General features: G+C 45.8%; 2 protein-coding genes across 4 annotated transcripts in view; one reads left to right on the top strand and one right to left on the bottom strand.

Annotated features, from left to right (window-relative positions):
* The first annotated feature begins 8,734 nt into the window (after nt 1–8,734).
* On the top strand, nt 8,735–16,634 carry PAQR3 (progestin and adipoQ receptor family member 3). 3 transcript variants are annotated; one of them, XM_075089913.1, is made up of 7 exons: nt 8,735–8,792; nt 9,230–9,392; nt 10,581–10,736; nt 11,489–11,686; nt 13,172–13,262; nt 13,586–13,734; nt 14,132–16,634. In XM_075089913.1, the coding sequence occupies exons 3-6, from the start codon at nt 10,587–10,589 to the stop codon at nt 13,726–13,728; spliced, it is 582 nt and encodes a 193-aa protein (XP_074946014.1). In that variant the 5' UTR covers nt 8,735–8,792; nt 9,230–9,392; nt 10,581–10,586; the 3' UTR covers nt 13,729–13,734; nt 14,132–16,634. The 3 variants fall into 3 exon arrangements, with proteins under 3 accessions (XP_074946014.1, XP_074946013.1, XP_074946012.1); XM_075089911.1 differs by lacking the exon at nt 8,735–8,792 and adding an exon at nt 8,870–9,145; XM_075089912.1 differs by lacking the exons at nt 8,735–8,792; nt 13,172–13,262; nt 13,586–13,734 and adding an exon at nt 8,867–9,145.
* A 1,542-nt stretch (nt 16,635–18,176) lies between these two features.
* Nucleotides 18,177–27,664, bottom strand: part of BMP2K (BMP2 inducible kinase) — a 63,666-nt gene continuing 54,178 nt past the window's right edge. The window contains exon 16 of the mRNA XM_075089910.1: nt 18,177–23,339. Within this exon, the coding sequence (XP_074946011.1) occupies nt 21,895–23,339 (1,445 nt within the window). The 3' untranslated portion in view covers nt 18,177–21,894. The remainder of the gene's footprint in view (nt 23,340–27,664) is intronic.

Genomic DNA, 27,664 nt, shown 5'->3' on the forward strand with positions numbered 1-27,664 from the left:
TCCAATTACGACTCAAAATCCCTCCCTAGCAGCACAGATCAGCAGCTTAGCTGTAAGCTTTCTTAACTCAGTCGTATCACTCGGCGTGTCTATAAGAACCAAAAGATGTTACAAGGGGAAGAGGCACACTTCAGACGTTTTTAAGATTACTTCCTAGTGACGCAGCAGAAGCTGACAAAATAGTAGCTCTAGTGATTTGCCTGTTGCGGAGTAAAAAAGGTTTCAATCCACCAGTCACTCGGAAGGCAGGAATACTGTCAGAAGGCATCCATCAGTTTTGAAGACTGTATGAAAACATGAAACAGAATAGAGACGGGCTTTGGGAGAGAGTAACAGAACTCTAACTCACTGTGGCTTAATGCATACAGCACGAACAGAGAGTTAAATCACTACCTTATTTACCCAGGCACAGCATCGCAAGAAAAGACTGTGTTATCTTTATTCCAGGGTTACAGGAAAAGGAGCAGAAGCATGAAGGAATTCTCAAGGCTGGTCAATTTCAAGTGCTCTGCAACCAGTTTTGGGATATGGTGATGAGTGTTCTATGACTGACGAGATACGGTACGAAGCATGGTTTGTGAACCAAAGGAAATGGCATGGAAGATGCAACTGGAGAAAAACAGAGAAAAATTCTAACAAATGCATCTAAGATTGTGAAATGATCTTGTATGTGCCTTGCTTAATGTTTGATAACACCCACCCCCCAGAAAAAAAAAATCAACACTTCAGCTTAAATATGTGTAATTAACTGATGAAACCGTCAAATAATTTGATGAAAAAAGGGGAAAATTAGTCAGGAAAGCAGGCTACTGACCCCCCCCCTTCCCTCCCTCCTCCGCAGAGAATTTTTAGTCCAAGTAACTGCTGAAAGGAGCATTCTAGGGCTCCCAGCCTCACATCGCGATGGGACTGGGGCATCTACTAGCATAAGAAGTAGACAAACAAAAGACATTGCAAAATAGTACGTTAAAACCAACTGCAGGAGTTTGCTAGTTGTATTGTGCTTCATTTTTCACTGACTTCCCGGCACTTCCTAAAACACTCTCTCCTCCATACATCTTTGCACTTAAAGGTCTCAGTGACTTCAAGAAGCTGGACAGACAACGAGGACAAGAGAGGAAAGATGAATTGTGTATGGTATGGGCAAACTAACTAGCAAGGGGAAAAACCCAGTCCTGGCAGATAGGCAACAATATCCGCAGTGCAGACAGCAAAACGAGACAAGCGTTTCCTCCCCGCTTCCCAGATCCTTCCGTCCCAAAGCACTTGTGGAGGCAACGCAAACCTTCATTTTGACAAGGCCAATTTTCAAACCGTACCACTGCTACTTAGCAGAGATTTGGCATTTAGCAGCACAGTCAGGAGAAAAATCGTGATTTGCATGTGCTCATCTTGGCAGATGAAGAAAAAACAAGACATCATTAAGTGCAGTGAGATGATCCCAAACACCAGGTACTCAGGCCTTTTTTGGGATTAAAATGGCACTTCCCAGATTGAATTGAAGAGCACATTAAAAGTTTGGAAAGGATTATGGAAAAGGTCAGACTGATTTAGGCACACAAATCCTCATCAGATCCAAATGAGAACATGTGTTTCCTGTCACGTTTGCAACAACATTCCAATACCTACAGAGGTCAGTCAGCAACAGTATGGATTTACAACAAAATTGCTGGAAAGGGCACCTAATCCCCCTGACACCGAGAAATCATTCTGAGGGTCTGCACAGCTCAGAACATGCTCAAACATCCCTGAAAATCCAGCCCCTCTTCTCTCTCATGGTCTATTGAGAACGTACTCAAGAAATTACAATCTTGTAAAACACAACTATAGGACTACTTTACAGAAAGGCTATTTTGACTTTTAATGGCATCTTAGAGATGATCCCCTTTTGGGAAGTTTGCTGTCAGACTCTGACCGGGGAGGGGAGACCTAGACTTCCACAGGAATGGTCTAGTTCTTACATTAGCGAAGTCAGAAACCCACATGGTTGTCCAAAAATGAAATTACCATATCGACCAAAGATGTCCACAATTCCTGGAGTTTCACCCTCATTATAAATAAATCAGCTAAACTCACCACAACTAGAGAAACAAAACCTCTGTGGTCACAACAGCTTGTCTCGAAATGCATTCTGTCATGGCATGAATTCCAGCTGTGATAAAATTTTATAGGCAAGCAGGAGTTAGAGAGACCTTTAAATAAGAAAAAAAATCAAAACCCAACCCCAAAAAACCCAAACCCTATGCTCCTAAATTCAGGACTCCACAGAAACAAGTTCTGTTTTTTCCCTACCAATTTCACTGGGAGCAGGTTGTTGTGCTAGGAAACACCATCCCATATGATTAAGCAGCTTCCCAAACAGCTTCTTTCTTTCCCTCAAAATCCCCTAATTTCTAAAAAAAAAAATAAATTCCTTTATTGTCCCCTCACCGCTTTCACCTTCAGAACCTCTCCAGAAAAAAAGCCATTTGTCAGTTAATTCCAGTTCTTTAGGTTCAGGACTCTAGTACGCTGCACAATTGCTCATGCGCATCTGCTTTAATACAGAGCAAAAAGATGCTGCTAAATTGGGAAAAGATAAAAAAACCAGTAGGCTGGGCAGAAGAGGTGCTGTCTTCCATTGTGTACACAGCGCATTTTTGCTGACTGTAAGCTCTCGCACGGCAGGAAAAAGCCCAAATGCCATCCTTGCTCTCGCTATTGGCAGCTGTTCTCTTATCACCAAAGAGAATTTATCACACCACTGACAGATGCTGAAATTCAGAAGCCGGAGCTGAAAGCCAAAGGGATTGAGTCAGAAAACAAAAACGCAAAAAAAAAAAAAAGCAAAAAAAGAGAAGGAAGAGCCCTACCAAAGCAAGTCACTTCACTGCACACAACGCACATGCATCTCTCCGCGGAGAGAGGAGAGAGAGCCTGAACCCCCCACGGCAGATGTCAGCCGTTCTGTTTCGGGCACTCCTGGAAGCCGCTCAGGCTCTGTGCTGAGGAACGTGCTACAGGAAACCACAGAGAGCTTCACCACAAAAATCCTAGCAGGGACTGTGCGAGGGCGAAGGATGTATCTTCAGGGAAGAGGGCCTTGATATCAAGCTTTCTTAGTATTAAGGTCACTCTAATTATCAAACACAAGGTACTTGCATTCCTATTGCTCTCTCATGAAGGGAGTTTTTGAATCAGGAGTGTCCTAGCATTTCTATTCTTTCACCCTCACATGTCTTTCAAAGACTCTTTGACTTCCACAAAGCTACGAAGCTTACTTTCTTACATGCAACTCTACCACATACCAACATGCAGTAGTTAATTTCACAGATGCTTTGGCTACTTCCAAGGAAGGAAGAGACAGGATCTATCTGGTTTACATGACAAGGGCCTTTAAATATCTCTATCTCCTGATGTAACCATTAGTAACTAACATGTATTCTATACACGGCCCTTTGCAAGCTTTCTTTGCACACTGACACAGAACCAAAAGTGCTTTATGCACACGAATAAATACCCGGTCTCTGTGGTCATAATCCAGTGCCTGCATCTTATTCACAGGCACTGCATTGAAACATGCGCCTGAGCACCGTATTCTGAAACACACCTCCTTCTTCTCATCCCCAGGGAAAACACACCCGATTCTATACACAGGCAAACAAAGCTATACACTGACACAGCTGTAAGCACGATGCAAAGGAAGACACATGATACATTTGCCCAATGTTCCCAAACATACTTTCTCAGCTAAGGTCAGACTGATGACAGATTTCATTTCTGGGCACTAAACTGCCTTTTCTGGGAAACCGAGAGCTGAATTCTCCCACGGCAGCAGATTCCAACAGCGGGAAAAGGAGTCCCAGGGCATCTCCTTTGCCTACAACAAACCTCTGACAAGCTAGAACCCCACGAACAAAAACTAGAAGGAGGTGTTCTGCCGGGCACTTCAGAAGAAGAGGACCAAACACCGAGCCACAGCTACTTCGGGAATACTTACTGGCCCTGACCCGACATGCAGGGCTACAGGTGTGCCAGAAACCGCCGGGACAAGAGCCCAGGCGCTGGCGCCTGCCCGTTGTTCATTAGCCGGGGGACGCGGGGCCCGGCTCCTAGGCGGAGGGGCCATGCACAGAGCCAGGCTGACACCTGGAGGGAGAGCCACGCATGAGCTCGGCGAAGGGATGCCGGCACGGGAGAGGCATGCTCGGCCTTCGGACCTCACCTACCCCGCTCTCTGCCTCCGATCCTCTTATCGCCCACCGGCTGTAGGGAGGCTCCCCTTGCCCAGCTGGAGCAGCTCTGTGATGGGCCTGCCAGAAACAGGGAACCTGGGCAGGGTGGGAAAAGTTTTGATGCCTCAAAACCCAGCACCAAGAATATTTTCAGCCTTTCAGTTTCAAAATTAAAAAAAAATTTTTTTCCCTCCCATGTTGTCAAGATCATTTGAGATATTTTGTTTGGATATTGCTTCTTCCACACAATTTGCCCCACTGTCGCTCCCTGAAAAAACACAACAGAATGGAGCCGTGCATAAAAAGATCCTGTCGGTACCACAGAGCAAATTACCAGAGTACAAATAAACCTGCTGTCCTCTCCTAGGTTTTCCCCAAATAGCAGGCTAAACAGCAGGTACAGGGTTATGCTTCCCGCACCTAAATAGCACGTTGTACTTGCATGCTGCTGACGGCAGGAGAATGGAACTCAGCATGGCACAGCTAGGGTTAACAAGACATAGTTTAGGTCATTTGCCACCTCCTGTGCCATCTCTTTGCAAGCCTTCCCTACCTTGTCTGCACAGGTGATTTTAGTTCCAACAGAAAACTATGGAACTTCTCAGGCACATTCATCTTTGCTCCCAATTAAGCTCATCTGCCAATAAAATTAGGGATACAGTACAGGAATTAGGGCAAGCTACTTACTTACCCAAGAAGGTCAATTCAGGTCAAAGCTATCTTGCACAGATGGCTAATTTCAATCACTTACGGATTCAACACAATTGTTCAATAAGCTCAAAATAAATAGTGTAAGTAATTAATTTAAAGCTGCCCTAATTGTTTCTCAATTTTCCCTATTAATTTAACCTATAACACTTCTCCTATCAAAGCTTCAAAGCTTTAAGTTAACAGCCAATTAAAGCTTCTTTTATTAAAAAAAAGTGCTGTCAGCTCCAATTCTTTCTGACTGAACTCTTTGAAGCACTTGGGATTTCATTTAAATTGCACAGGGCTTAGAAACAAAGTGTTTTTTCCAGGTATAATGTTCTCAGTGAGCTAATGATTCAATGGACAATTAAGACTAATTAAGCAACTTTCTAAGCAGTATTTGGCTTGACGAAAGTGAGCCACCACTCGAGCGAACAATGAATCTCCTCATTTGTCAGCGGGAGCTGGCAGGACTGCGACTCCCCCGGTCTCAGTTTCACAGCAGCAGTGAGAGGCTCCTTGGGACAGTCAGAGCTCTCTCACCTGAATTAACGTGGCAGGTCTATTCTTATTCCTGTACACGCAAATGTCTGCAGAAACATATATTATCTCGCTCACTCTCCAAGTGAGCACTGCAAAGAGAAAAGCCAGTGCAGCACTTGTTAGGAAAAAAGTTGCCAGCATGTAGGTGCCCTTCTTGTTAGCTGGTTCTCCTAGTCTAGTTCAGGCATTTTAGCTTCCAAGTGCACTACGCTGACCAAAACAGGATAGTTTCCTATTTTTAGCACATCTGAAACAGGTCAGCTGGAAATCGAACTGGTCTTCTACCACAGAACAGGAACACCGACAGCCTATGAATTATTTGCCTTTTGAGCAAGCTACCAGGTAACACCTTTGCGGCCCCCTAAGAGTTTGCTTCCCGGAAACTCTGCTATCTGAATTCTCAGTCCTGTGACCCTGTTACATGTAAGACTCTCTGAGCCATCTCCCGAGTATCAGACAACTTAGATCTTCTCAGCCCTGCACTGCCCGCAAGGTGTTTTATTGCACCCTGCTTCCCTGTGTACCTGTGCTCCATCTTAAATATAGCCAGCACCACGACCAGGGTCTCTCCCCTCCTGTCAAAAGAACTATGTCTACAGATCTTCTTTCAGAATGCATTTTTTCTGTGTATCTTTCCTCAATTATTCTTATTAATTTCATTAAGAGCAAGCTTGAGTGAAGGGAAAAAATAGAAACAGAAAAGCCATGTGGAAAGGAAGACAGAAACTAAATAAAATAGTGTGCTGAGTTTGGCTAGGATAGAGTTAATTTTCTTCAGAGTCGCTCGTACGGGGTTGTCACCTGAATTTGTGCTGAAACCAGTGTTGATAATAGAGGGGTATTCTTGAAATTACTGAGCAGGGTTTGCACAGAGCCAAGGCCTTCGCTGCTCCTCACCCCACCAGCGAGGGGGCTGGGGGTGCACAAGATGCTGGGAGGGGACACGGTTGGGACAGTGACACCACCTGACCCCAGGGATGTCCCACACCATATGACATCATGCTCAGCCTGTAAAGCTGGGGGAAGAAGAAAGAAAGGCAGAATGTTCAGACTTACGCTGTTTTGTTTTCCCAAGTCACCGTTAGGCGTGATGGAGCCCTGCTTTCCTGGGGATGGCTGGACACCCGTCTGCCCATAGCAAAGACTGAGGGAATTCCTTGTTTTGCTTTGCTTGCATGGGCAGCTTTTGCTTTACCTGTTGAGCTGTCTTCACCTCAACCCAGGAGTTTTTCTCACTTTTACCCTTCCGATTCTCTCCCCCGTCCCACCAAGGTGGGAAGCAAGCGAGAGACTGTGTGGGGCTGAGCTGCCAGCTGGGGTTAAACCATGACAAATAGGAATGAACCATTCAGAGACATGCTTTAGATACATCCCAGAAAGGTGAGACCATCAAGTAGTTCCTTAAAGCTAAACCTGCTGAATTATCACTGTGATTACTATGATACTACTATTATTCCTCTGGGTAACTAACTCTCCAAAGTCCTGCAGTACATGCAGGAGAAAAATGAACCCAGCACACAGAACAGCTGAGAAAGAGGGAGAAGGCATGAGGAACTGTCAGCAGGTTTGCAGAGGCAGGAGGAATACAGTTTTCAGAGCACTGACATTAAGAAATCACAGTCGATGATTAGTAGAAATAATCAAGAGCTGCTATTAACCAAAACCAACTTTATGTGGGTAACCAAATGGTGTAACACGGAAATTCAGGGGAGATGTGGCACAGCTGCCTCTATTGCTACGTGTAGGATTTCAACACCTGGCCTTTACTGTCATTCTTGATTTCAAACGTCCATCACTCCACGTCTTTTACTTCACAATACAAATATCTCTGCCGTGGGTAAATCTTTCATACTTGTCACACCATCCTGGAGAAATGCTTTCACATTTTGTTTAATAAGACAAAAGACCTTCCAAGAATTTTGCATGGCACATTACTGGAGGGGAGGGGCAGGTCACTGAGGATTACCATTCAGCATTACCGTCATTTCAACTTTGAAAACAAGAGCCAGATGATACCTAGTGAGTGACGTCTTTCTCCTTTACTTTTTTTAAATTAAAAAAAAAAGCAACTGGAAAACAACCCATAATTTTCTTATTTAGGCAAAGCATATCCTTTGGAAGAGCCTTCTTCACTACTGAGATTATTTTTTATTTTAGGTACTTTGTGGAGCACATAGAGGAAAAAAAAAAAAGAAAATCCTAATAATTATCTCAGTTAAGCAGAGGTTGCTCTTGCAAGGTACAAGTACAATTCCCACATGCCATGACAGTCCTCAGTGCTTTTTAACTTGACATGTCTGTTTCTGGCCTCTGTTTTCGAAAGGTTTGCACCGTTCGGGTCTACTGGAAGGAAATGGCTGATGTTCCCAAGGAAACACCTTTCCCCAAAAGCTTCTCAGAGATATGCACCATTTCCTTTCAGGCAAAATTCTCTGCCACAACAGTAATGTAACACCGTATGTCTTATGTTACGAGAGCTATAACTGGAAACTTACTTATATACACACTGGTGACTGCATAACCGCGCTGCATTTTGCACCACTTCCAGCCAGTCTGGGGCCTGCACGGACACCACGCAGCAGCCTTGCGCCCCAAGGTGGAACCTCCACTTTTTGAGACCCGTTTCCTTCCAAAGTCTTTGAGAAAAAAACCTGCCAGCATAGCCCAACACTTCACCCTGGATCCCACACACACCGCACGGCAGCCGTTCACACGTGTGGCACGGCAGCCCCGCACACGCGAACGCACACACGGCGGCCCCTCACACGCACACAGACACACACAACGGGCCCACACACACAGACACACACATACACAGCAGCCCTCACATGCACACGCAAATGGCAGCCCCTCACACAGGCACACACACGGCATCTCACACGTGCACAGACGGCAGCCCCTCACGGACAGACACACAGACACGCATACAAGGGAGCCCCTCACTCACATGCACATGGCGCCCCCTCACACAAACGCACACACCGGGTGGCCACACACAGACACACACTCACCGACACACAGAACTGCCCCTCACACAGGCTCACAGACAGACAGACAGACATACACTCACTGACACACAAAGCGGCCGCCCGCACACTCTTACTCAACACCCACCCACTCACTCACTCAACACTCGCTCACACAAACACAGGAACGAACAGGGCGGCCGCTCGCGCGCCCGCGGCGGGAAGAGCGCCCCCGCGCGCCCGCAGCCGGCGCCACGTGCTACCGAGGGCGCAGGCGCCGCCACCGCGCTATGACGCCATCACCAGCCGACGCCGCCGGTCCCCCTGCGGCAGCGCGCAGCGCTCGGCCCACGGCCCACGGCCCCGGCGGCGCGGTGCGGTGCGGTACGGCGCGGTGCGGGGACCCGCGGGCACCCCACGGGCCATGCGGACGCTCCCCGCGGGCGGCGGCCCGTGACGAGGGCGGCGGCGCGGGGCGGGGCGGCGCGGCGCGGTCAGATGCGGCGGCGGGGCGGCGGCGGGGCGCTGCGGCGGCGGGGCGGGCAGGATGCACCAGAAGCTGCTGCGGAGCGCGCACTACATCGAGCTGGGCAGCTACCAGTACTGGCCCGTGCTGGTGCCCCGCGGCATCCGCCTGTACACCTACGAGCAGATCCCCGTCTTCCTGAAGGACAACCCCTACATCACCGACGGCTACCGGGCCTACCTACCCTCCCGTCTCTGCCTCAAGAGGTGAGAGCAGCCCCCGCCGCCCGCTGCCTCAGGCCGAGCCCCGACTCACGCCCTCCCTTCCCCGCCCCCTGTGTCTCCCCGCAGCCTCTTCATCCTCTCCAACGAGACCGTCAACATCTGGAGCCACCTCATCGGCTTCGTCCTCTTCTTCACGCTGGGCATCTACGACCTGACGGCCGTCCTGCCGGCCGCCGGCGCCTCCCGGGAGGACTTTGTCATCTGCTCTGTCTGCCTCTTCTGCTTCCAGGTAGGGGCCGGCTCCCCGCCGGGGGACGGGCCAGGGAGCAGCTGCCTGGGCAAGGAGAGCCCGAGGTCCCGCTGAGGGTGCTCGCCCGCTCGGTGTGCATGTAGGGCGGCGGAGCAGGAGGGGCTCGGGTTGGGCCTGGGAAAGTGTGTTTTAAATATTGTTGCTTTGGAAGGTCACAGGCCATCTCGCTGGTTGGGTTGATTTTGACCTGTTCAATATATGGAATAAAGTCCAGGCACGACTGAGTGTAGCTGGCGCAGGAGAGAGTCTGTGGAAACCAACTAAATTGCCCAAGGCCACAGGTTCAGCTGGGGATTGGGGTTCAGTTGTGTCCAATGTGGCTTCCAGATGGCATCAGTTGCTGCTGGAAGGCATCACCCACCAGAACGTGAACTTAGCCATAGCCTGATGCTGCTCTGGAATGGGAGTAGGGCCTGCATTCTAACTTCTTACCGTCTGTGTCAGATGAAATCTGTTCTCAACAGCAGACTTCAAGTGTGTTAGCAGTTGATCAGTGAAGCTCCTGTTAAGTCTGCTGTCCCTAAAAAAGCGTGAAGAGCCAGAGAGTGCTGTATATATTCCTCAAAGAGTGCATAGCTGGAAGCAAGGAAACCTCCCTTGCTGGCTTGGCAAGCTCTACTGTTGTGCTTCTCCTGACTCCTGTTGAGGGTTGCAGAGAAACACAACATCTCTCAGGGAAAAAATTTTATGCCGGCGTAGAAGCAAATAAGCAGCCAGTGGGTAGGAGCTTAATTTCTTGTGTGTTTCCTCCAAGAAGTAACTTGGGTGCCAGGCAGTCAGGGCATGTTTGGGCTTTGGTTTCTGCTTGTGGCAGTTTGGCCCAGCAGAATTCATCGTCCCGCTGCACTCGTGCAGACGTGGCCCTGCTCCCTTGTGTACTGGCTTTTTGTTTGGCCTCATGGCCTAGGCCTCAGTAGCCCAGTTTTCGTAGCTGTGCACCTTGGGGTTATCGAGTCCTGCAAAGCTTCCTGTTTCTTCTTCAATCTATCAGAGAAACTTACGTTAGTTTCTGTTGATGACTTGCAGAAATCGTAATCGCCCACAGGGAGTTGTGCTGCAAAACATGCAATGGGTCAACTGCACATTCTAAGCTTCAGAGTTTAAGCTTGCTATGCTCCCTGTTAACTTTTAAGAGATTAATGCATTCTTGTTTGAATATTTGTGTAGGTCTGTATGCTTTGCTCAGTAGGATATCATCTTTTCTGTTGTCACCGCTCAGAGAAGACCAGCCGACGATGGATGGCGTTAGATTATGCAGGAATTTCCATCGGTATCCTGGGCTGCTATGTGTCAGGCGTGTTTTATGCATTTTATTGTAATAACGTAAGTTTCAAGCACTTTTTTGTGTAATGTTTAGTTCTGGCTGTCTCGTTGTACTTGCCACGCCATCCGAAGGGGGTTCATGGCAGGGTGTCCAAATAGGGTATTAGCCAGGGGACAGAGATGGAAACTGAAACAAGTTCGTTCTGACACGAGCAGAACTTTGCTTGCTGAAGTGATAGGCAAATTGAGATTTTCCTTTCAAGCTGCCAGTCTTGACAAGCCTAAGGAAATATTTAAATTTGTATGAAGGCAGGGCAAACTTCACAGGTCCTACTGTTGTCAAATGCATGAGGCTGATTATGGGATGTGTCTCCACCACAAGTAATTCAAACATCATTTCCCTCGAGGTGGTTTACATGAGGCACAAACAACCTTCTTTTCTGTTCATCTAAAAGAGGACACACAAAATTAGTTTCCTTCAAAGGCCTAGGCTACATCTGTGTCTTCAATGGATGCAGTGATCGGGTAGCTGAACGAGTCTGCTTAGGCAGAGGTGTATTTAAAATGTTTTGGTGAAGGCACTGCTTGGAATAAATGATCTACCAGGTGTATGCGAGCAGTAGAGTCCCTTCCCCTCGCTGTCAGTTGATAAATACACATCCATTCATTCAAACCCCATCATTTGTGCTCGCAGCAGTGACGGGAGAGTTGATACATCATCGCATTTAGTAGTGTAAACTTTCTACCCAGAGTTTATTTTTACGTGTGATGAGAACTCCCACAAACTTGCTTTTGTTTCTTTTTTTTCTCAGTACTGGCGTCAGGTATATTTAATCACTGTGCTGGCAATGATCTTGGCAGTATTTTTTGCTCAGATTCATCCCAGTTACCTCACACAACAGTGGCACAGACTGCGCTCCATCATCTTTTGCTCAGTGTCTGGATATGGAATTATCCCCACCATCCACTGGGTTTGGCTCAATGGCGGCATTGGTGCATCTATTGTACAGGTAAAAGAAAAAATAAGGAAATAAGATTCTCTTCTGCTTTTCACTTGCTCTCTTCCTTCAGTTCTCTTACAGTTCATGAAATAAGGGGGGAGAACCAGCAGTAACGAAGCACAGAATTCTTTTGGACGATAGGATTCAAAAGCAAACACTTAAAATTTTATTGAGAAGCAGCGAACAGGTTGAGTAGATTAAATCTGCTTTACTGATTTAAAATGGTACCATGAGAAGGAAAACCGGATAGAAATGTGATGGATCGTATCTGCCCGAGGGGCAGAAGAGCGCCTGTGTGGGTAGACGGACCGCGCCCTCGCTTACCCCAGGGCGAGGGTCAGGAGCTAAGAGCTGAGTCAGCTGCCACGTGGGAAGCGGTCTGTCAGGCTGCCTGAGTGCTGTGGGCTGTCTGCCTCCACAGCGTGGGAGAGGGGAACCACAAGACGCTGATGGGATGGATGATTATTTGCTTCCTCTTCTGTTCCTGGGTTGACAGCAAAAATCAGTGCTTGCCTACTCTGCCCTCTGTCTCTTAAGCAGCCCTCATTTCACATCACTGTGAAGTTACTGAACTGTTTTCCCATTCTTGTTTTACTGCTTAGAAGTATGCTCTGATAAACAAGCAGCACAGTAAAGCTAAAGACAGTAAAACATGCTGCAATATAAGAACCCCAGAAATCATTATAATTACCCAGGGACCTAAGGGTGCTGAAGCAAACGTTTCCTTTTTGTAGGAAGCAGTAACTGTGCCCATTCTTAGACTGGCCCTGCTGGAGGACTGTCACCTGGGGTGGTGGTTTAGCCCAGTCCAGAGCTGCTGGTGATTATAGAAGAGCAACGCTTACGAATATACGTAGTCTTTAGACAGGGCAGTTAACACTGGCCTTCTAAAAATCAGATAAACAGTAGTTGTTCCTCCACGTCTTCCCCCAGTTAGTTTCTCCTGGTACAGCACAGTGGTAGGTATGGTACACGTTTGGTTTCCATACTTGAGAAAAATGCTCCGTTTCTGGTAATAAAACTTTGTTAAAGTAAACAAAAAGCAACTTGTGAACATGTTGCTTGCTTATTTACTATGCAGTGAGTAGTACTCGGGTGGCCTTGGGTTCTAGCGACTACAATCCCAACCAGTGAACGCGATTTTGCACTGAAGTCATCCTTCTCGTTTATCCTGGCCCTTCCGTGTAGGATCAGTGTACCGGAAGATGTCCTTTTACTGATAACTTTCTTGTCTGCTGCAGGCTGCACAGAAACACTAAGTAGCTTGTGTATTGGCAGAGAGGTCACGATACAAAAAGTTTCTTCCTATTCAGGTTTTCCTGAACTTTGGCATTTGCTTCCCCGTTGGATTTTGGCCATAGATAACATAGACAGTGAAGTAAGACTGAGCTTTGTCATGCCTTTTTCTTTTTTATTTTCAAGGACTTTTTTTTTTGTTTGTTTTTGCTATTTTTACCCTCTAACAGAATAGGAGAGCTTCCTTTTCTTTTGCAGGAGTTCACTCCGCGTGTAGTTGTCATGTACTTCATCGCTGCTGTAGCTTTTCTCTTCTATATTTCCAAAGTTCCAGAAAGATACTTCCCAGGTAGGAAATTCTCTTCTGGCTGTTTTTTCTGCAGTTAGGCATCCTGCAGTGTCACAGTCCTTGCTGTGAGTCCTGAATGTCCTGTGACAGAACAGGTTGACCATGTTCTACATGAAGCATTCTCACTTATAGAATAAAACATAGAGTGTATTTGTTTCAAAAGAAGGCGGACAGCATCTGATCAAGTTCGTTAAAGAACTTGCACCGCCTCCCAGCAAGTGGAGCGTATGGTTGAGCTTTGGAGGATACTGATTGTTAATTGCATTGCATGAGTTAGTGCTGAATTTAACAGCTTAACCAGCTGCCCTTTTTCTTCCCCACAGGACAGTTGAACTACCTCGGCTCGAGTCACCAAGTATGGCATATCCTTGCAGTGGTGATGCTGTATTGGTGGCACCAATCCACAGTGTACATCATGCAATACCGACACAGCAAGCCCTGTCCTGAGTATAGCGCAGGCCTGTGAGTGAAGGTAGAGCAGTTTTTGTACTCATGGGAATAGGATGTTCTAACAAGTAGAGGATTAAATAATCCTGGGTTTAACTTGTCACAAGTTTCAGTCAACCTCCCCAGTTAGCTTCCCCAAAGATGATGCTGATCGGTGTAATACTTACTTGTAAATAAGAAGGTAGTGATGTGGGTGGGAGGCACTCTGCTCACCTACACCGCTGGGCTGCACGAGGCTCTGTTTCAGAATTTTGAAAGCCTCGATTAGTCATTAGTATTTGTTCCTAAGTAGCATTTTCTTCAGGCTTTTGTCAGGTTTTCAGCCTACTAAGCATCCATCTGGATTTTTTGGAAATCAGGTAAGAGTTGATAATCTCATACGCATAGTAAGTGACTAAATGTGTTTCACCACTGTATTTCAGAGGCACTGCAAGGAAATACCTGACTTTGAGGGCCTGGACCTTACCTAATAAGCTGAGTTATGAAGTTAAGCACTGAGGCCATTCCTTTTCTGACTTCTGGACTGTTATCTACTTGTTGGGACAGTATATTATCAGGAGTTTTGAAAAAAACCAACAGTGTTGCCCAGGATCTGACATCCCTTTCCTGTTATACAATGAAGTACAAAACAGGTCTTCCTGGCGTGGGACAAGGCAAAGGTGGGCTGTAAAACTCCGCATTCGGATCACAGCAGTATTTTTACCTTGCTTGGTAAACATGAACAATAGTAGTAAGGTCCCTTGCTGAGCTAATGGACCCATATACCAGGTTTTCAGGTTTTGTTCAAGTGCAAAATTAAGAAACCGCTCCCGACCGCGTGCTTGTAAAGCCATGGTAACTGTGGGACCTGGTCTTGGATCTAAATCGTAGCAGAACAGTGTGTTGCATCCTTCAGAGTCTTTGTCTGAATGACGTGCTTACGCTTCAGCGTCAGTACCGTAACATATCAAACTGAATTCAGTGGGCTCCTGTACTTTTCTGGACAAACCCTTCCTTTTTCTGGAAGATAAGATCACATGACATCCACCATAGCTATATCTTCCTTTCAGATCTTAAAAATCGCCTCCCCCAAGGTGGGTAGTGCCGTTACTTGAAGAAATTTCTCTAGATCCCGTCGCTAATTTGGAATTAGTGTTCTGAAATATTTCTGGAGTTACTCTAAGCCTGCGGATTTATGTTCGTTACTATCTTGCAGTCAGTAGAGTTGCTAAGAATTTTTTTAAGTTACTCTTGTTTAACAAGATGAAATAACACACCCTGAGTAGTGAACCTGCTCTGGATTCAAATCAGTGAACTTTGGCCTTTTAACCTGCGACATGTTGTACTGTACTTGCAGACTTTAATACTGAAAATGACTTATCGCCGTAAGCTTGCCACAGTGAAAAGGTTGCCTTGGGTTTTAGAATCTGTCATGAAACCGTCTCTTACAAACTGAACATGGGGGAGACTTGAGATATACAGGTCATTAGATAGCTGTAGCTTAGTATCCTTAGGCTCACTTGGTGCCAATTTTTCACACAGAATTGGAATTATGTGGATTTTTGGGTTAGAATCAATTTCAAGAGGCTTCTGTATAGCACCTGTGCCTGTGTTAACAGTTCACTTGGGCAGCAGGAGCAAATGCTGCTGCTTTGGGTGATCTGGTGTTAGCGTTAGCCAGGTGGAGATTACTCTGCCTCAAGATGCTGTCACAACTTGATCCCAAGTGGTTCAAGTTTGGGACCAGAGCTGCTGAAGGACACGATGGCATCGGCATGGCCGCTGTTAGGAAGCGGGAGGTGCCCTAACTGTTCCTGCTGGAACTACAGCTAGAAACATTCTGTCGTGGGATTATAAACTGTCCTAGCTGACCTTACTCTGACTCCCCCGTTACCTGCAGCGTGGCCTTCGATCGCGTCTCAGTATCTTCTCTCATATTTTGTAATCATCTGCCAGCAGCCAGCTTAATACACACTGACAGGGGCCTTGTAAGATTTCAAGCCAGTTTTCTTATCCCTGAGGCCAAGGAAGAGACAGCGCTGCCCTGCAGCAGGCCAGGGAAGCCTTAAGCAACCCTGCTAAAAGCTGTGTAACACATGAACAACCCTTCCTGATCTGTTGGCCTGGTCAATACTAGGCTCTTGCCTCTTTCCTCTTGTGGGGGGCTTTCCCTTGATGGGTTTTAGCTTATGGAGAGGGGGGAGATGCTGGCTTCCTGCGGTGCCCTCCTTGGGGTGGACAGGCTGCTGTCCGGTCCCCGCAATGCTGCCTCCTCCCTGGGCTAAATGTGCCCAGCTCGCTCAGCCTTTCTCATCAGGGACGTGCCAAGGAGATGTGGAATAGCGATGGACGCGTACTGTCAGGAACCTGAAAGGCTCCTGGGGGATGGAGAAGGCAGGGTACTTCCCTGCCGCTATGCTGGGGAGTAACGCGAACTGTTCCTTAAGCTCAGTGGGTGGTTTTGCATTTTTTTCAACTCCAGAGGCACGTAGTAGCAAGAACTGACTCTGTATTTAAGATTTAACTCCCAGATCTTTGCCCCTTTCAGTTTAAACACTGATTAGGGCTTTCTTCAGTTGTGTGGGTGGGTTTTGTGTTGTTTTTTTTTTTTCTTTTTTTAAAAACTTGACAGCCAGGCAAGTTCCAAGTGCACTCATTACTACTACTGAAGCCTGACGAGGAACCTGCAAGTATAAAAGCTTGTGTCCAGTATTATGTGAACAGTAATATTTGAAGAATGTGTGTTTGTGTATTGAAAGCATACTGACTTAATAGTTTGCTAATGTATTTTTTTTAATGTAAACTCTAACTACTGTAGCAGTTTTCACTGGATAAGGAAACTGACTGCGAAGCTGTACATTTTTATTACCCTGACAAAATTTATCAAGCTGCATGATGGTTGTTTATGTACATACTGAACCCGTAAATAAATTTTAGTTCATCGGACGTTTACTTGCAGCAACACCACTCCTGGCTCTCACGTGGTCCAACAACAGATGTGAATTGCTCAGCCACGCACCTTCTGTCACATCCCCTGGATTTTAAATAGACAAGGAGACTGTAGCTGGTATTATCGAGGCACAGCATGGATGGGCAGGACAGGTGTTTGAACTGCACCATTCCAGGATTGTGTGCGGTTTATTCTACTGGCCGTACTTTGTTCTAAATGGTTTTTTTTTTGGAGAAGCATCTCTCGATGCATCTGCTGATGAGCTTGTCTTTGCAACCTACCGCCTTTAGATCTAGATGATTTCCAAGCAGGGCCTTGTTCATACCTGAAGAGCTCCGGCCATTTCTGTCACTGTGTCCTAACTAAAAGAACAAAGGCTGCTCCTGGCTCTGCTTCAACTAAAACAACAGCACTCTTCCCCACCTCAACCTTGTGAACGTGCTTTTGCCCTAACAGAAGTAGTTCAACTGCATGCAAACGCCAGCAATGAGAAATCAAGCACTAGGAGTTACGCTGCAAAAACAAACCAGGAAAAGTAGGCAGAACACTTTTTTTTTTTTAAGTGCTTTTCTAACTGCGGGGGCTGAAAACAAAACAACCCCTCGATCAGAGATGGCACAGGCAGAACCACTGTGACCGTATGCGTAACCTGCCTGTGGCAGGCAGCTGCCCCAGCCAGCAGGGAGGAGTTAGCACCCTCTGTACCAGCGCCCGATCTCACCCTGCCCTGCAGCACGTGGCTAGCGCTCACAGAATGTTTATCACCAGTAACCCTCGGGACTGGCCCAAGCGCTCTCCCTGTCCCTCTCTGCTAGGCCTTTAAACCGCGGGCAGCGCGCACATTGAAAAGACCTCGTTATCCATGAAAAACTAAGTTTAAAGCAAGAATTGAACAGCCATGGTTGTTCATTTTCATTTAAGCTGAAGGCTCCAGTTATTTCCTATTCCTTTTTCCTTGTGGATTTGCTTGCAACAAAATTAGACTGAAATAGGAAATAAGCAAAACACAACAGCCAGGACAAGAGCTACTATTTAGCAACAGTCCTGCCACTGCTCCATCTTCTCTGGACCATTTTCATTCTTGCTTTGGTTCACGTAAGAGTAAAATCGGTACAAGCTGCATCCATAATTGGTAGAAGGGGGTCAAATCACATTAAAATTATGTCTAGAACATTAGGTAAGCCCACAAAGATAGCACTGGGAACTGTACTGAACGTTCTGGCTCTAGAAAAAGGACCAAGCTTTGGTTACCACCTAGGAATCAGAGCGCATCCTTTCCCAACTGCTCTGCAGGAAGGCTTAAGGAGTAATACTGAACCTAAGGAATTTAAAATAGTACATGATCAACAGGTTTTTAACGGGTTGGTCAAAGACAGGTGATTGGGCAGCAAATACAAATATTATAAAACATTTTTAAGGGAGTGACTGGAGCCTGCAGCCACAAAAAGCCGTCAGCAGAAGCAGCATTGCTCATACTGAGTCAGTTAAAGCCTAAACGTGAATACTTGATAATGCAATGTTTAAGGAGATCTGCAAAGTCACTGTTACGACGTTTGTTTATTTAACAACTGCAAGTATTTTATGATGTACATCAGTTTCACAAAAAAAAGTTAAATTTCTCTGTTTAGTGGTACACAAAAAAGCTTTAGAAACTTGAAGTGTAACAAGAACTTGAAGTGTAGTTCAGGAAAGTGCACTTAAAAGCTGAATGCCAGCGATTTTAAAATGGGGTTTTATGCTCTTCAATATTAAGTGATGCCTTAGTCATAGATTTAGCTATACACATGTTTTTCTTGATTTTCCTTTCGAAATAAGCACTATAGAAAAATAACGCAGCAGCCACCCTTGGCACCTTTTTTTTTTCCTTTTGCAGCTTTCACTTATGTTCACTCCCTCAAGTCACACGGAAGTGATTGTGGCTGCTGCGTTACTAAAAGCAGCAACTCCAAGATATATGATGTGTGCAAGCATGTGTATATTTTATATATACTTTTCATATATAAAAATACACAATACAGTATAAAAAAACTCCAGATAAACTCTTATTCTCACAGTAGCAAATATATCAACTTATTTTCACAGTACTTGGTTTTACTGACTGGGACGCCCCGAATGATTAAAAGTTATTTCCTCCAAAGCTGGTGTTCGCGGGTCCCACGTTACGCACGTCAGCCGAAGCTGTCGCCCACGTCTCAAGGCCATTTGAGAGTCTGCAGAGAAATACGACTATCTTATTTTTCGTTCCATAATCACGACCATTAAGGGCGTCTTAGTACCTTTTGACAGAATCTCTCTCTCAAGCAGCTGATTCTGCAAGGCCTGTGGTTCGCTCATTCCACATGCTGAAAGAGAAGCTGTACAAATCAGTTTTCTGTTGGAAGGGAAGTCTCGGTTCCTTACCTTGCCTTTATCATCTTCACAGACAGTAGGGTACATGTCTCACGCAGCAAGGTCTTTCCGTATTTCAGGTAAGGTCACGATATACGCCATGGCAAGCACACACGTGAGCACGCGCACACACCAAATCAAAGCAAAAGCTGAAGTTAAACCCAAACCGGGGTTTAGTTGTGTATAGCTGACGCAAAGTCAACTTCGCCCACACCAAGTCTGCCCGTGCGCAGCCTTTTCCCTCCATGTCCAACAGCAAGCCATCTCTCCTTCAGGCAGTGGAGCTAAGCCCCAGTCCCATGCGTGGTGTTAACCCTTTCCTCTGGCACCAGACGGCTGAGCAAGCCCTCAAGTTGCTTTTCCAACAGGGGAAGCAGCGGCTGCGTGGCTTCGGTGAGGACTGGCCGCTTTTAAGACCACGGGTCAGTTGCCTGGTTTTTTATTCTCATTTTGTTTCCACCCACCCGCCCCATTTGTCACAGCATTCTGTTCCAACAGCTCTTCAGGCCAGTAAGTAACAGTTTAGGAGGAAATGGTAGGAAGGCAGCTCATAAGCACGTGCAGAGGGGGGATCAAAAAAAAAAAAAAAGAAACCAACAAAACCCACCAAAACAGTTAACCTGAGTATCAGAAAATGCTACAGACTTGGCATGCACTTCTTAGAGGCTTTGGTACAAAAAACCCAGGTGAGAACAGTAGTAATAAAGCCTAAGAAACTCCTGTGCAAATAAGAGTTGAAACATTTCTACTCATAACCTCCTAAGAGCTTAATTTCTAAGCCTGAAAAAGGCATACTTAATCAAGCACAGCTCTAGTATTTCACTTTCACCCTGTGAGAAAAACAAAAACAAGGAAGATAAAGGCAATGAAGGTGTACAGATATGTATGAGCTACTTTCATAGTCCAGGACTAGGGGAAGCAAATCTCACATATATCCGAGGGAGTGTTTTATCAGACCAACCCCCAAAAGAGTCAAGAGGCTTATTTTTCATGTGTTGTTTTCAACAAATATTGTAGGGGATCCACCCCCCCACCCTCCCAGGTCTCAGGACGACTGTATAACCAGTGGGAGACTTGGAACAAAAATGCACAACCCTCAGTATTTCACTTCACCACCTGTGGAAGGCGTGGGGACATGGGGACACACAACCATGAATGCTAACGTCCTCCACATATAAACACCCAATTAGCTAGCTGTCAGTATTCAGCAGAGCAGGATATGAAGTTGAGATAAGCAGAGGAACTACCTCCTTCCTCTTTAGGACTGCCGCGGAAAAAAGGCAGACAAATTGGACCATCCTGAGCCATGCTGGCTCCGCAGACGGTGTGCATGGCTTGGCACAAGCTGCAAGGCAGCAGAGAAGCTGTCCCGCCTACACACAGCACAATTCTACAACACAGTAACAAAATCTTGTCCTCGACGAATCTGCTCCCATCACCTTCCCGTCACCTATGACACCGCGCGCTCCCAAGCCTTTAGCCACGTCTCGTGCACCTTATGTCTCAGAGGTACTGCGCGGCAGGACCGGAGTCCTGCCTGTAAGGCTTCGTGGTGTGAAATGCAGTTTGCTGGTACAGTAGTGATCAGCTTCTGCAAGCTACTGCTGCTTAGTGCTTCTACTCTGAAACAAATCCAGGTTTCTTCAGAGCACAGTGCATTTAGCAAAACTTGCTTATAAAATACACTTAAGTACAATAATAGATTCATGACAACTTCAAAGAACATTAGGTTACAGTCATTTCATAAAATTATTATTTTTTAAAAAAACAACAGGTTTGAAAGAATACAAGTTTTCTTTGCAATAAAAATCCAAGAGGAAAAGAAAAGGTATTTTCAGACACAAATCCCAGTTTGTAACCAAATAAATCTGATGGCTGCATCTCACAGTCAACTGTACAAGTCATCTGAAATACTCCGTATGTGCCAAATGATTTCTTCACGTAAACCAGCCTCTCCTCCCAGCGTACTGAGTAGTCTTCAAAGTGCTGCAAACACTGGCTACATCCGTGCTGGTTTACTTCCCTACATTCAGGCTTTTTCACTCGGAAACCATTATATTCTCTGTATCTTTAGTTTTAACTCTAAACTTCCAGTTGGCTATTTTACATTAATGGCACTTACTGTAAAAAATAATTAAGGAAAAAGAATTTGAACGTTTAGGCACACAAAAAATAATCTGCCTTTCATCTCTGCAGCTGCATAGATGTCCACCAGGCCCCAAGCCATAGCCGTGCTCTGGAATTCTGGGCCACAGCCCCTTGAGGACTCAGCTTCTTTATTTTTCTGATTAATAAAGGTAGTTTTCACCTAGGAAGCAGGGACTCACCTATTTCCAGGAGATCAATATGGATATTAGTACATTTGGGTTCTTAAGTCTACTGCGACTGAGACGCAAAGAACCACCACAGTTCCGTTAGCCTACCTGTACGTATGGATAACGTTTTTCGTGTGATCTCCGCCTGTCCCCCTCCCTCCATCTGAGCACATCACAGAGGACTGAAAAGGCAACGCAAAAGTGCAGAATCACAATATGTCCCAGGGCCCCAAGTCAGTGACAGACAATGATTCATATCTGATGTCTCTTCTCGTTCTGGGAGCCATCTGTCATAACAAAATTGTGCTCCCCGTTTTTTCTTCTATTTTTCTCAAAACAACAAAACAAAACAAAACCAAACAGGCCCAAAACCAAAAAAACCCAAATTTGCCATCATTCTAAATTTCATCATGCAAGTTGGTCATGTCTTCTTGAACTTGAACAAACTGTACCACCCATGTCCCTCTCAATTCAACCAGATAAATTACTCCACTAACTAAAACCTGTAACAAGTAACTCGGAGAGGTGGAGCGGGGGAACCCACTGGAAGCATTTACTGTTTGGAAGGAAATGGAGCTGCTCCAAAGGGATCCAACTCCAGCGCCTGTTGCTGCTGGCTCTGCGTGCTCTGCACAACCAGTTCTGTGAAGGGTACTGCACCAAAGTCATCTATTTTCAGCCCGTCACCACCATGAATGGCTCCGTGCAAGGAGCTCTGCCTAGGTCTACCAGCCACTACTACCGCACCGTGATCCCCGCGGTTGTCACCAAACCCTTGATGCTGGGGATGCCGTATCAAGTCCGGTGGGTGAAAGGGTTTGGCTCCGAAAGGATCCAGCAGACTCTCATCTGCCTGTAGAGGATTGGTTCGATCTTTGCTGTCAGTCAACGCGACACTTATATTCTCTTTGGAGTCCGAGATCGTCAGGAACTCGTTGCTGCTCTGTGAGTCCCTGCGGCCTGCTTTCTTGTGCCTGCGGGCTCTCTCAGGGGTGCGGTAGCTCGGTTTCAATGCCTTCTTCGTGGTGGTTGGGGTGCCGTGGTGGCGCTTTCCGTTGTTCTTGGAGACCTCCTGTTTCATGCGCCTTTGGCGGGAAGAAAGTTTCTGCAGGTTACGCTGCTGCTGCTTCACCTTCTGCTGCTGCTGCTGGCTCCCTGTGATCTCTTCAAAAGGAACCAGCCCAAACAGGTCCTCTTTACTCCCACTGATCTTGGGGAGAAGGGAAGGCTGAAATGGGGTGCAGCCAAAAATATCAACGCTCCGTGGAGAGGTGGGGGAGAGCAGAGGCTCAGTTCCCACCACCTGGCTGTCTGGCTGAGACACCTTTTTGCTGAAGGGGGCTTTTGTGAAAACATCAAAGTCATCCTGGTCTTGGTTCAGGCTGGGAAAAGCCACCTGAGAAGAGACGTCTTTGTCCATCTTCTGTCTTGCCTGAGGCTGCAGAGTGAAAAAGGGCACTGCCCCAAACACATCAAATTCTTGGCCAGGGTTCACCTCGCTTACCATACTTGGCACCTCAGACAAGGACGTATGCATTGAACTGGGTTCTTTGATCTCACCACTGCCCACAGCATCTCTGAACCTACTGCTCAGGAGCCCTTCCACAGATTTTTGCTTGTTACGGTCAGAATCAGAGTCAGAACTTTGCTTCTCTTCCTCCTCTTCCTCCACCTCTTCCTCAGAGTCCATGAGAAGAGGTCGATGGCCTAAATTCTCTGGTTCTGTATCATTGTCATCATTGAAGTCTCCATTCTCTCCTTGCAAGCCTTCTTCATCCTCCTGTTCTTCTTCTTCTTCCTCACTGCTCTTGGGAGAAGGAGGATCCGATTCAAAATCACTCTCTGAATCATCACCACCTTTTGTCACTTGTCCGTCTGCAGTTTTCCTTCCTGGCCGGGGATCTCTAAAAGCATGGCTCAGTTTTCCAGCCCTGGTTGGGGTCCCTAAGTTATTTCCTTGATTGCTGGCTGAGTTATCTCCTTGTTTTCCAGGGGAACCTGCAGGTCCGAAGAAAAATGCAAAACAGAACTTGAAATACACTCTTAAAGTCAGCACTTATTCCACACACGCCATAGACACACATACCAAGAGTTGATGCAAAAGATTGTTCTGTACTTACTGCGGGAAGTGAGGTAAAATCACATCTAATATTTCAAACAACGTTCATAAATTGACCAATAGCCAGACTGTCTAGCTTTAATCCTCAAGCACAAGACATCTACAAATATAATACTAGTATTTTTGGGGGCATGATGGAGGGACCTATGGACACAGGAGGTCCCTAGAGCTAACTTTGTAAACACAATCATTACATACACGCTTCTCTCCAGGGAAACAGGAGCCAGTGTGCTTGAAAGATTTGAAGGGGTTTTTTGTTTTGGCTTGGATTTTTGTTTGGTTTGTTATTTAAAGCAGACTACCTATTTCTTGAAATGCTTCTGTTTTGATAGTCTGCTCTGACAAGGTTATTGCTCTCGCCATGAAACAGCCAGCATAGGCAAAAGAAAAATTTTTAGCCATTTCACATAACTCACTTGCGATCTCGGGTACCATTCAACTGCAACAACAGACCTCAGAGGCCTCGGCTCTGCTGGCCTACCAACCAGTCTGCGGCCCAGTTCTGGTATACCTGAACACAAATGCACCTTGTTGACAAACACATCCCTTAAGGCTGCCTTTTGAAGGGGTTCTCTGAGACTGACCCACTCTACTAAGCTTTTACCATGCCATCGCATACATGTGGCAATACTGACATATTCAATGTAGTTTCAAAAAGCAAACAAGTGCACGACACCCTGTTAGTCCCCAGTCTTTCCTCTCCCAAGCTTTCATAGCATGACAGAATCCTACACAACATCTCCAAGATAATTAGGTTCTTCTACGGTCTAGGAAAATTAGGAACTGGGTGAGAGAGGAGTTGTTCACATGCAAAGTGCAGGGAAAGTTACATGAGGTCACCATCTCTGTCCTGCCCTCGAGGCCACGGACTCCTTACATGAGCTGAACAAGTGGGACTTGGAGCCTGCCGACAGAGTTTGGGGGGTTTTGCCTCATTAGTGTCTTTTGAGGCATACAAAGGGAAAAAGTCAAGACAACAATCCCTACGGGGAGATCGCTAGGTAATCGGCTAACATAACTGTATGGAAATAGAGATGCAGGGACAAGGATGTTTTCCAGCACAGGTCTTAGTTTGAAATACTCCCTCCCTGAAGTCAGGACCAAAACTAACTTTGACTCATAAATCCCAGGGAGAATTAAGCTTGATGGTCACTGCCATTTGGGCATCAGAAAAGGTGTCCCCAAGTGTTCCCCCTTCGTTTCAGCAGAAAACATCCTCTTTCCATCAGGGCCTTCCCCACAAATAATGCCACCACAGCACACACTGAGACAGCAACACAGGAGAGCTTTTACTTTTTTTCTTTTTTTCTTTTTTTGGAAAGCAATTCTTGCCTTGGCTTGTCAAACTTACGCTTAGAGAAAGTCTTTTTCTCAAGCAACACTGAAGCTCCGCTTTCAGCCCCTTCTAACTTCTTGTGTAGCAATTCCAGCAAAAAAAAGCTATTGCTTTAACTTAAGTTTGAGAGCAGTGCTTTCTTGTTTGTTTCTAAATAGTATCTGTCAGCTCAGTTTCTCTATGGGAAAGAAATTTATCTATTCATTTTACTTCAGTACCTTCATCCCCGCTATTTACTACCTGACAACTAGAGCTAAGAGAACAATTCAGTGACGACTCTTTCATGGGGTGGTTGGCTTACAAGTACCGGGAACAGTAAAAACTCTGCGTCAGTAAACAAAACAGATGGCAAGAGCACACAGACCAGATAAGCCTGCACAGCGCCACTGCTGTGGCGCTCACTTACACAAAGCGAGTGTCTCCCTGTGTCGGAGCCTCGCTGCTGTACAGATATCTTCCCTAGAGCGTAGCTGACTGACTGTCAGATTTCTATTTCAAGAGAATGAGTAGGAGGAAAAGCAAAACACTTGGTCTCAGCTAGGGAAAGCGTATTTGCTCTTGAAATGTCCTTTTCCCCAGGACACAGATCACACCGCAGCCACGCTGCTTTAAGAACGTATAATTTAACGTGTAACACTAGTTACAGCAATGACAGTTCACCTCTTTGCAAACACAGTGCAACTACCGAAAATGTGTGCGCAATACCTACAAGTCAAGCTATATTACACTCCCGGCTGAATATTACATGGGCACCAGCCTTCAGATGGGCCAGAACAATGGCAAAACCAACTGTGTTTCTGCTTGCACCAGTGAGGACTTGGACTGATGGGCAGTTTGTGCTTCCCTAACAGCCATACCAAGTACACTTTTACCCGGCTAGGAACACCCCCGTACCCCGCTTCGCCACCTTCGCTAGCGAGACGCTGCAACAAACACGGTACAGCCTGAGTGCTGGGTGCCCATTTCTGCCACTTCCAGTATCTGACACAAAGCTGGGGACATGGGCTGCTCCTCGTTAGAGCCATTATTAACAAGCTCTGGTCACGGCGCTGCGCTAGATTGCTGACCCTCTCACCTAACCAAAATTAACACCTTCCATTTACAGCTTTGTTAAACAATTGCTCAGATTTAATCAGGTCCATGTGCTCACAGGACTGGAAATGCTGGGGATGGATGTGTATGTCAATTATTTCTCTGGAAAAAGAAAATCTTCAACCAGAATCCAGCTCTTAATTCCCTTGTTCTTGTAATATACAAAATAATTTCTCAGGTAATTTCTTCTTTCACAAGGAAATTGGTGTGAAACTTCCAGGCCAAGTAAAAATTTTCTGTCTGTGCTGCAGTTTAAATCAGAATATTGTTTTACAAAAACACTTTCTTCCTTTTTTACAAGAAACTAATAGTCAATTTCTTCAACCAGTAGCAATTTTGCCCTTTCACAATTACACTGCAAATAACTCTAGAAATTCTGCAGCAATTTTTTGTATGGATTTAAAAACAAGATGACCAGAATGACTTAAAACATCAGGTGATTAGGGCTTTGGGCTGTTTCTGGTGTCAGATTGCTTCTTATCTACTGTAATTTTAAATACTACATATTTGTTTTACCCACTAAATTAAAATCTGGATTATTTGGCCTCTCTTCAGATTTCCCAAAGGTACAGCCTTCACATTGCACTATATAAGCCCCTATCTTCAAAATCCTGCTGTTTCCAATATTTACTGAAACACTATTGTTAATATAAACGCAATTAGATTTAAACGGAGAAGCAAAAGGACATATTTCTAGGTTAGATGTTAACATCGCTTACACAACAAAACACCCAGACTTTTTATGTATGTCAATATCCACATGAGTTGACACTCCCAAGGAGTTGTCATACCGACGTACATGATTTCCGATACACATGCAGAGAACGATTGAGAAAGTAATTTTTTTTAAAAGATGAGCTGAACCACAGTAGATCTAATATACCTGACTTCCTAGAAGGTCGAAATATTATTTGTTAATTGCTGCCACAGTCACATTCACTGGAAAACAAACTGCTAAGGACACCGACAAGACAAAAAACCACCCAACCTGTACCAACAGCCGCCGACTTGCTGAACAAGCAACCTAAGCCACGCCATGTTTAGCTCTTCATGGCAGACCCCTCTGGACAGAACATACATCAAACAGAACTTGACAATACACGGCAAAACACTTAAAGCAGTTTCCCAAGCCGTACTTAACGTATTAATACCAGCACACAAGCCATTCCAGCATCTCTTAATAGATGCACCCATAACTGTTATTCTTGCTGACAATATGCAGCAAGTGATTTTGGGAAACTCTCAACCAAACAATCGCATTCTGAGGAATCTGTATTAGCATCCTAATTTTCCCATCTCAAGTGTAGCAACTACCATCTCTAGAGAAAGCGGCATGAAGTCAAGAACAAATCCTCGAGCAACCCCACTTGCTGGAGATTCGCGTTCTATGGTAAATACAGAGACTGTGTTCTTGCTACTTATGAAACTGTTTTGTTCAAATATATGGAGCTCTGAACGCCCTTCAAGGAAATGCCAAGTGCATGACTCACTGACAGGCAGAGACACAGAAGGAGCTTGAATAGCTAGCAAGAGTATTGACAAGTTGAAGTACTCGTTCATTTTAACAATACATTCCATGCAGCAATCTGTCTTGGCACCAGTCAGTTCTGAGGCCTCTGGTGCTACTAAGGGCATGGGATACAAGGCATCACACACCGAATATACCACACAACACCCTTTTTGATGGCAAGAACCAAGAAGCACACAGGAAAAGTAAGCTTGAGCCTCTGTATATGGAAGTGTCTGTCCCTGCACATGAGGAAAACATTTTCTGAA

Source organism: Phalacrocorax aristotelis, chromosome 4, assembly GCF_949628215.1.
Source record: "Phalacrocorax aristotelis chromosome 4, bGulAri2.1, whole genome shotgun sequence".
Lineage (NCBI taxonomy): Eukaryota > Metazoa > Chordata > Aves > Suliformes > Phalacrocoracidae > Phalacrocorax > Phalacrocorax aristotelis.

Excerpts from the sequence above, each read along its gene's own strand:
- PAQR3 (XM_075089911.1), top strand. The coding sequence starts at position 8,961 with ATGCACCAGAAGCTGCTGCGGAGCGCGCACTACATCGAGCTGGGCAGC. Across the intron at positions 10,737-11,488 it reads ATGCATTTTATTGTAATAAC|TACTGGCGTCAGGTATATTT; the intron begins GTAAGTTTCAAG and ends TTTTTTTCTCAG. Across the intron at positions 11,687-13,171 it reads TTGGTGCATCTATTGTACAG|GAGTTCACTCCGCGTGTAGT; the intron begins GTAAAAGAAAAA and ends TTTCTTTTGCAG.